This window comes from Hippocampus comes, unplaced genomic scaffold (assembly GCF_001891065.2).
Source record: "Hippocampus comes isolate QL1 unplaced genomic scaffold, H_comes_QL1_v1.1 scaffold242, whole genome shotgun sequence".
NCBI classification, from domain to species: domain Eukaryota; kingdom Metazoa; phylum Chordata; class Actinopteri; order Syngnathiformes; family Syngnathidae; genus Hippocampus; species Hippocampus comes.
Window position 1 is genome coordinate 2097412 of NW_017805385.1, and position 9660 is coordinate 2107071.

General features: G+C 46.7%; 1 protein-coding gene across 1 annotated transcript in view; it reads left to right on the forward strand.

Moving 5' to 3' along the window:
- The window catches only part of LOC109517569 (dynein, axonemal, heavy chain 7), a 50217-nt gene that overhangs the window by 33575 nt on the left and 6982 nt on the right, over positions 1-9660 (forward strand). The window contains 12 exon segments of the mRNA XM_019872795.1: positions 1492-1682; positions 2067-2200; positions 2694-3029; positions 3097-3223; positions 3354-3548; positions 5608-5700; positions 6371-6547; positions 6788-6949; positions 7093-7293; positions 7790-7951; positions 9597-9650; positions 9653-9660. The exon segment at positions 9653-9660 is cut by the window's right edge and continues 145 nt beyond it. Coding sequence (XP_019728354.1) covers positions 1492-1682; positions 2067-2200; positions 2694-3029; positions 3097-3223; positions 3354-3548; positions 5608-5700; positions 6371-6547; positions 6788-6949; positions 7093-7293; positions 7790-7951; positions 9597-9650; positions 9653-9660 — 1840 coding nt within the window.

The window sequence follows — 9660 nt, forward strand, 5'->3', positions numbered from 1 at the left end:
TCTCCTCACGTGACTCTTAAATTTGAAGGCCATGGTGTTCTTGTAGCATGAAAATGAAGGACTTTTTATTTTGGGCGGGTGCTCCAAATATGCCACCTGGTGCCAAGACGTATTGTGCTGTTTGACCCCCTGCGAGGTAAACATGGAGAACTCCCAAGAATAGAAACGAAAACAGAAAGGAGCTACGTGAGCTGTAATTAAAACAAGCAAATCTTAAAGACTCAAGTCGTCATTTTACGTGAATACCGGACTCCCCTTTTCAGTTTTATGATTAACGATACAGCCGATGGAGTCTTTTTCCGGATATTTTTCAGCATTGTGGCATGCGTTTATTAAAAACGGCAATAAAATATTAACAGCGGCGATGTGTTGCCCTAGTTGAAGCAGCGCGGCAAAGCTCATCAACTTCTCTGCCGTCCTGTCACTTAAAAAGCTTTGCGGGTCACCTCCAGGCATTCCGTCATTTATGGATAATGTTAATGTTCCCAACATGAGAACAGCATTATCATACTTAATAAGGATCCACATGAATATTCATGTGATGGGGAAGCGTTTGTAATAATTTATTTTGCGTCGCTGATTTCTCATTATTGCGCACGAATGTGAGTACAGGCGAGGGTTCACATTATGACAGCATACAAAGACACAATAATAGTCATGATGGAGGTTTTATTATTGTTTTGAAATGAGAAAAAATTAAAGGAGATGACGGTATTATGCGTTTTTTTTTTTTTTTTTAATACACAATTTAAAACCGTTCAGGTGTCCATAATAACGTGTCTGTGATGAAGCTAGGGCGTTGCGATTAGGTAAGAAGCTGCGAAAGCGGAACCGGAGAGGCGTATGTGAAGACAAAAGCAATTTGGACTCATGTCGGCAGCACTTTATACCGTCACACTTCATACACCAATTTCATCGAGAAATAGTTTTTTGGGATGTCACATTTTTAGTTGAAGTTCATTAATAAAGAGCAAAAATCATGATGAACAGTTAAATATGCTTGTAATTCATATCTTTATTGTTGGAAGTGTTAACAGACAAAAAACATTGTTTTAATTGGCTGATTCATTGGTTGGAGGAATTTTATTCTGCCTAATGGTAAAAAAAAAAAAAAAAAATCCATATTTATTGGGCCCTGGTCATTATTTGCTTTTCCTTCTTATTGAAGCGGGAAAGTGAAAATCAACTCAAATTGGAAATCAGATTTTAGTTCAATGGCAAACGCCCAAGTTTCAGTGTAATAAGGCTGTTACTTGAAAGTGGCCCTGGATCTTCACTCAGCCTACCCGTCGAGTCACGGTCAGGAAAACAATTAAAACAATGCAATTAGGTCACTCGCAGACACATTTTCCGAAACGGACGGATAGTACACGATTGCCTCTGTTGTTCAAGAGCTGCACAAAGCCAACTCCAGCACTATGCAAGCAGTTAAAAGGTCGTTTTTAACTGACATGTCCCCTTGAAAGATGACTGGAACATTTTCTCTTGCAGTCCTGCTGGAGAATGTCGGTGAAGAGTTGGACCCCATCCTGGAGCCTCTGCTGCTCAGGCAGACTTTTAAACAAGGCGGCGCCATATGCATCCGGCTGGGAGACAGCACCTTTGAATACGCGCCCAACTTTCGCTTTTATATCACCACCAAGCTACGCAACCCGCACTACCTGCCCGAGACCTCCGTCAAGGTAAGCCGGGCGGACGTGACACCTTGCCGTGGCTCCACGTATGACGTTGCGGCTTTTGTAGGGTTGGCCCTGTTGTATGGAACAGCTTAGTGGAAAATGAACATTTTGATCGCGTATGTTTACAGATCGACTCATCGGCCAAAAAAGGAGAGGATCTGAATTTTAAAAGCGTTTTTATGAAGTATCTCTGGGGTTTTAAAAAAATCACTGTCGTTACAAGTCCTTTCAAACCAATTTTGTGAAAGCTGGCATAACAATGTAAAAAAGTACACAGGGTTGCTGATGTCATGTTGTTTTTTTTTTATTGAATGGAGCTGCGATGATTTTGTTTATTGACATGAGTTTTTGCGCCGTTCCTATCTCGGCCACATGATGGCGATGTAGGTGACTCTGCTCAACTTCATGATAACCCCAGAGGGCATTCAGGACCAGCTGCTGGGCATCGTGGTGGCCCGCGAGAGGCCCGACCTTGAAGAAGAGAAGCAGGCTCTCATCCTTCAAGGAGCTGAGAACAAAAGGTACATTCACACCAATCCCCTGCATGATTCATTCTCGAGTCACAAAAATTTGGACTCATTCATTTTCCATTCATCACCCAAAAAGTTGCTGTTTTCCCAAAATGCCCTTCGATGCCATAAGATGGCGCTAAACCGAGAATGGGGACGTAGCACAAGGAATTATGTTGAAATGATACATATTGATTGATCGACAAGCTTTGTGTGACCTGGGAGGAGCTAAGTTTAGTTTGGTGAGGAGCCTCTTTGCCGCATGTGCTTCGGGTGCATTTATTTTCCAAATCAAATAACACTACTGCCCTGCGATTGGCTGGCAACCGGTTCAGGGTGTCCCCTGCCTACTGCCCGAAGACGGCTGGGATGGGCTCCAGCACCCCCCGCGACCCTTGTGAGGATGAAGCGGATCAGAAAATGGATGGATGGATGGAAATAACAAGACGCTTTGTGAAATGAGTTTATGGATTACTTTCTCATTACTTTTTTTGTGGGGGGTCAGGCAACTGAAGGAAATTGAGGACAAAATTCTCCAGGTGCTGTCCTCTTCGGAGGGCAATATCCTGGAGGACGAAACGGCCGTGACCATCCTGTCGCAGTCCAAGGTGCTGGCCAACGAAATCACAGAGAAGCAGGCGGTGGCCGAGGTGACGGAGGTGAAGATCGACGAGACCCGCCTGGGCTACAAGCCCATCGCCATCCACTCGGCCATCCTCTTCTTCGCCATCGCCGACCTGGCCAACATCGAGCCCATGTACCAGTACTCCCTCACCTGGTTCATCAACCTCTTCATCGGCTCCATTGACAACTCGGACAAGAGCGACGACTTGGAGGAGAGGTGAGAAACCAAGAAACCACTTTGGACGGCGGCTTGAAAATCACACGGCGTGTCCCGTGTTCTCGAGGCTGCTCATTCTGAGGGACCACTTCACCTACTCGCTCTACGTCAACGTCTGCCGCTCGCTCTTTGAGAAGGACAAGCTGCTCTTCTCCTTCTGCCTCTGCGTCAGTCTGCTGATGCACAGGAAGCTGGTAAGAAAACACGCGCGCACGACGCAAACCTTTGCCTCAGTCACCTGCAACGGCTCGCAAAACGTTTGGGATGTTGGACCGCCCCCGTCCAAGCCGACCGATAACTACGGACACTCCTAACCTGTCGTAGGTGAACGAGGAAGATTGGCACTTCCTGTTGACGGGTGGCGTGGGGCTGGACAACCCCTACTCCAACCCCTGCACGTGGCTCCCCAAGAAGTCCTGGGATGAGATTTGCCGCCTGGACGCCATCGAGCAGTTCAAAGGCTTGCGTAGGGACATGGCCCAAAACAGGAACATGTGGAAGGACGTCTACGACAGTCCGGTCAGTGATGTCTCTTGATTACGTATACTTAGTGATTTATTTCATTGGGATACTGCACATGAATCAACACAAGAATAAACAGTGTGAATGAGCCGCACTTAGCATAAATGCTAGTTTTCAGCCGTAGTCCCAAGGCAGGTTGCTAAAATAGCACAGTGAGGCACATCAAATTTGAAGACTATGATGATGATTTCAATGATCTGTTTCTAACAGGGTGGCAAGTGAGTGACTAGATAGCCCACCTCAGACGCAGTTAAACTCACCATTTGTGAAAAACCCTATTAAGTATTTCACGCCCCCTGCCTTCCCCTTTTATGATTCTCAACTGTATTTCTAGAGCACTTTAAAAGAACCTCCGCTGTAGACAAAGTGCCGGACATGGAGCAAAAAATAATTCAGACAACAACAAACAATAAAACAAAGTAAACATCAGTTTTAAGACGGGTTTTAAAGATGGGCAGAGAAGGGGCTTGCCCAACGTTCAGCGGGATCGTCATAGTAAACCAGCCGAGATGTGAGGAAGGCATGAATGACTGTTTCAAAGTGCTCACCAAAGAAAGGCTTGACTTGAACCAGCTGCCTAAGATGAAAGATGCTGGAATTTAACAACGGCACCAATTTGCCAGTCCAATTTAAAATCGCTGTCCAGTTTCAGACCCAAGTTCGAGACTGTTGGCTTAAGATAAGGAGCCAGGGGGCCCACGTCCGCAGGATGGGGTGTACGAGGGCCACCGGGACCAAACACCATCGCTTCTGTCTTCTTTTCATTGAAATTCAAGAAATGTTGTGCCATCCAGGTCTTCATTACCAATACTAATCGTTGAAATTGTAAATGTAGCACAATTGATGTTTTCTAAAACTCCTCTTATATCCTAAACCTTAAAAATGAACCCCTTACCGCTGAGTTGATTTTGAAAATGCCCGTGAAGTGTGTGGCGTACATGCGCGGCAAACACACTCTGAATTCCACACACAGCCCATCAAGTTGCGCTAACAAAAGTGCATAACTTAAGTTGCTTAAGAGCCCCCCCGCCCCCCCAAAAAAAAAAAGTTTGCCTGCGGGATTCCACTCTGGCTTTTTAAATGATAAAGGAACTGCAACTTTATCTAATTAAATCGCTTCATTCCCTATTTTGCTCCAAGCGTCTTTGCTATCTGGATGCGCGAACAGCTGTTAAATCGTTACGTGGCGCACATATTATACGACGCGCGCACGCACACACGCACGCACTTTGATTTATAATCAACACACCCGGCTGCTACACTTCTATAAAATTAAATCCAGTTTGTTCCAGTTGCAGAATTAAAAATTGGTCGCCAGAACAGCCGTACAGTCACGGCAACACCGCACATGCACGCAAACGAGGTGTTTCCATCTTGCAAGGGGAGACGCTAAGCATCGCTCGCTTTCCAGCAGCCGCCTTTCTTCATGAATGTGTGAATGTGTGACCCCCCCGGCCCTTGAGCCAATGTCTTATTTTTTTTTTTTCTCCCTGTTTGGCTTCATCATCTTCCCACCTTCCCCCTAACGAGTTTATTAATTTCTCTACCCTCCTTCTTTCTCTTCAGGAGACAAATGACCTCCTCTTTTTTGGGTTTAATTGCAATGATTCGTCTTGGAGCGGCTCAATAAAATAGCCACCTGCACACAAAAGCCATCGTTCCGAAAAGAGTTGACAAATAGTGTGGAAGTAAAGTGACCTCAATTGCAACTAAGTTGCCCAATTAGGGCTCTACTCTCGCGTTTTTTTTTTTTTTACTAATGTAGCTGGCTTGCGCATGTTCCCCCGTAATGGCTTCTGGCCCACCCACCGTGCGTGAGCGGCAAATCTCTCAGGATTGTTGTGGAAAATGTAAACACTCCTAGAAATGTGATGGCCGCTGCTACTGTTATTGCAACGAGGAAGAAAGGAAAAAAAGAAGTAACTCTCAGTTTAAAAAAAGGTGACAAGTAGATCGAATCCCTTGTTTGGAACAACATCCCACCGAAGACGAGTAATATATTTGTTGTCGTGTGTGTGTGTGTACGTGTGTGTGTGTGTGTGTCCACCGTGAACAGAACCCCCACCAGACTCCGCTCCCCAACGAATGGCAGGAGAGCCTGACTCAGTTTCAGAGGATGCTGGTGATCCGATGTCTCCGGCCCGACAAGGTGACTGTTGTAATTGTGCCTCCAGACACGAGTGAGCCCATTTGTGAGTTTGCCCAGATTGGCGCCATCGTTCGGCCCATTTTGTTTACTTTGACTTACGAGCAAAACCGGAGACACGAGTGCCGCGTGTCTGTTTATGACCGCCCCCGTTTCAAAGGGACTGTCAAGTGAAATGTGAAAAAGTTTGTCACTCTTTTTATGGATTGATAACAACCACATAGCTCAGCTTCTAAGTCTGCTCAGCCTAATGCTAACGCAGAATGAGAAACGCCTTTGGCGGCTAGCTCAAAGCATCTATGCGGCAGTGTTACCACAATGGATTGTTCAACACACGAGCTCGACGAACACATCGAGACAGATAACAACACTCACGAGCACATTTTCTTTAGCATCTGCGAAGAGCAACTCTTGATCACTGCTGCAAATGAAGTCATACGAAGCCCGAGCTATTTACTGGCTTTCGATTTAACTGCTGTGCGCGCAGAGTGACGTGTCAGTTGAGGCGGTCGGCAGGTTGGCAAGACTCGAAGGTGTTGACTGTATTTTTTTTTTTCATACTGTAGGGACTAAATGAATACATTATTAAAGGTCAAATATGTTTTGTAGGTCAGTGCCTGTGATGGTGTTCAGTGATACACTGCTTCATTTTCTTCTCGGGGTGCCCCCCTAGATTATTCCGATGGTGCAGCAGTTTGTTTCCGACAGTCTGGGCCGCCCCTTCATCGAGGCTCCGCCCTTCAACCTGAGCAACACTTTCGGTGACAGCCACTGTTGCGCACCCCTCATCTTCATCCTGTCTCCGGGCTCGGACCCCATGGCGGCTCTGCTCAAGTTTGGACACGAAAAGGTGCCAAGATAGCACAAAAGAAATGACTCGCGACAATCGAGCCACTGGGAAGTAGAGCAGGGCTGACTCCGATTTGGTCATTTTGATTTTCAAGGTTTTTCCCTGCTGTTGTATGCAGGAAGTAAACCTTGATAGAGAGCAACATTTATCTGATAGGTGAAGATGGCGTTTAGCCACTGTAGTTCTCGGCGGCTGCATTCAAGAGTTGAAAATGCATCTCCCGCTCTCGATGTGTTTTAGGGCTTTACAGGGGACAAGCTGACGTCGCTTTCCCTTGGCCAAGGCCAAGGTCCCATCGCCATGAAAATGATCGAGTCGGGTATCGCGGACGGCACCTGGGTGGTTCTGCAGAACTGTCACTTGGCCACATCCTGGATGTCCACATTGGAGAGAGTCTGCGAGGTTCAAATGCACCACCGCACATCTAGGCGCATCTTGCCTCTAAAATCTTGGCAAAAAGGCCCCAAAAGTTGTCGTTGTCACCCCCCCCAAGTGCAATCAAATGATGCGCTTTGTCTGTTTTTCCTCTTCATCCCTTTGTGCAGGAGCTGAACCCGGAGTCCACGCATCCTGAATTCCGGTTGTGGCTCACCAGCTACCCGTCGCCCACCTTCCCGGTGGCCGTGCTCCAGAACGGCGTCAAGATGACCAACGAGGCTCCCAAAGGCCTGAGGCCCAATATTGTCCGCTGCTTCTTGATGGACCCCATCTCGGACCCTAACTGGTTCGACAGCTCCAGCAAGCCGGTGAGTCAGAGCGTGCGTGTTTGTGTTGTCACGCATTGAACACGAACGGTGCAGCAGCACACATCGAAAGACAATGTCACAGTACTTATTTAGTCTTTATCCTCCGCAAAGAACGGCGACTAGAACGTGCAGTACTGATGAGCTGAGACATCTCATTGAACAGTATAGCCGTCTGTTTTCCCTCATATTGCCCCCAGGTGGCCAAGGTGGGAACGCCAGTCATATGTTTTCGCGGAGTAAAATTTCTCATTAAAATCCACCTGGCAATTTTTTTTTGGTTGGGTGGCTGGGCCAGATTAATGGCATTTCCACTGATGGGAAAGATGATTTAGTTCCTTCCTCCTGCTGCTCTTTTGTGGGCGTTTGGTGCTATTCCAACCCCCTCCCTGAGTGTGTGTCATGGTGTCGGCTTCAGCTGTGGAAACATCCTCGCCTTTTCATCTTGGTCCACACCTTGCACTCGGCCTTGACGTTTGTGTACGTTGCGTGTTTGCAGGCGGTGTTCAAGAAACTCCTCTACGGCCTGTGCTTTTTCCACGCTCTCACCCAGGAGAGGAGAAAGTTCGGACCTCTGGGATGGAACATTCCGTACGAGTTCAACGAGACCGACCTTCGGATCTCTGTGCAGCAGTTACAGATGTTCCTTGAGCAACATCAGGTAGATTTCTTGGCAAGACGTTGGGATGTTTTCATCTCGACTGAAAACAGTCCCCAGCTGTCTGACATTTTTGGCGCTTCTGTGAGCCATTTTCAAAGCAGAGCCATGGAAGAGCATTTTGACTGCTCTTTCAAGACCCACGGAGATTTTTATTTATTTATTTATTTATTTTTGTGATGGGGAAAAACACCGAACTTCCCTCATGAAAGATTTGGCGCAATTAGTTATTTCTGTCTGGTTGAAATTAGCCCACTTTGAAGGGGTGGCCCTGTCTCATGCAAGAGAGCGGCCGTTAAACCCCGCCCACAATTACCGTCAACGTCTTGGCATGACATCGTGACTAGACGTGTGGCATTTCAGTGCCATGTTAATGAAAGCATTTTCACTCACAAAGTCTGCACTTCACACCCCTATGCGCTTCCCATCTCTGGTCCTTTTTTATTTATTTATTTTTTGGGGTGATCATTTTGCCACCTCTGATTGTTCGGTTGCGTCCTCCCCGTTCGTATGCTAAAAAGTCTCTCCGCTTGTGAGCGCACATTAGCAATATTCCAAAACACCTGTTGACATTTTTACACTCTTGGTTCTGGAGGCCTTCACCGTTACCATGGTGACACAAATGTAGAATTTATTTTCCTTTTAATGACGTGACATTTTCATTCTCAAGTGCCGCTGAATTTTGCCTCCAGAAAATGCCAAAAGAGTATGTGCGGCACATCATTGGGCAATTTCATCTCCTTTTCCGTATTAGGAGGCGATGAGGCTACAAAGACGGTCGTTAGCAGCTAGCAAGCAGACAGACACCACTTTAGAAAGTCCAGAGAAGGCAACATCTGACAGCAAATTGTTAAATAATACCTTCCAAACCTGGACGACATCCTCAAGCATTTTGCTCCTGATCAGAGAAGGCAACAAGTCTGCAAATTCTCGCTTTCTAGGCAGCATCGATTTTTTTTTTGTTGTTTTTTTTTCTCAATCCGTTGGCTTCAGGCCTGTTTTAGAGTGGCCCGCTGACCTCGCGTGTAAGTGGCCCCAGATCGCCTCCCGTTTCTTCTGAGCGTTCCGACCGATCTTTCAAGTCACACAAAATATTCTTCTGTGGCGGTGTTAAGTGCACGTACGATATCATAGCCACGTGGCGCCCGCCCGGCCTTTGTTCACCCTTTTTTTTTTTAATGAAGAATAGACTTTGAGGAGACTATGTGCGGCATATCATTGGGCAATTTCATCTCCTTTTCTGTATTAGGAGGCGATGAGGCTACAAAGACGGTCGTTAGCAGCTAGCAAGCAGACAGACACCACTTTAGAAAGTCCAGAGAAGGCAACATCTGACCGCAAATTGTCAAATAATACCTTCCAAACCTGGACGACATCCTCAAGCATTTCGCTCCTGATCAGAGAAGGCAACAAGTCTGCAAATTGTCGCTTTCTAGGCAGCATCGATTTTTTTTAATTTTTTTTTTTTCTCAATCCGATGGCTTCAGGCCTGTTTTTTAGAGTGGCCCACTGACCTCGCGTGTAAGTGACCCCAAATCGCCTCCCGTTTCTTCTGAGCGTTCCGACCGATCTTTCAAGTCGCACAAAATATTCTTCTGTGGCGGTGTTAAGTGCACGTACGATATCATAGCCACGTGCGCTCCGCCAGGAAGTGCCGTTCGACGCCCTGCGTTACATGACGGGCGAGTGTAACTACGGCGGGCGGGCGGCGG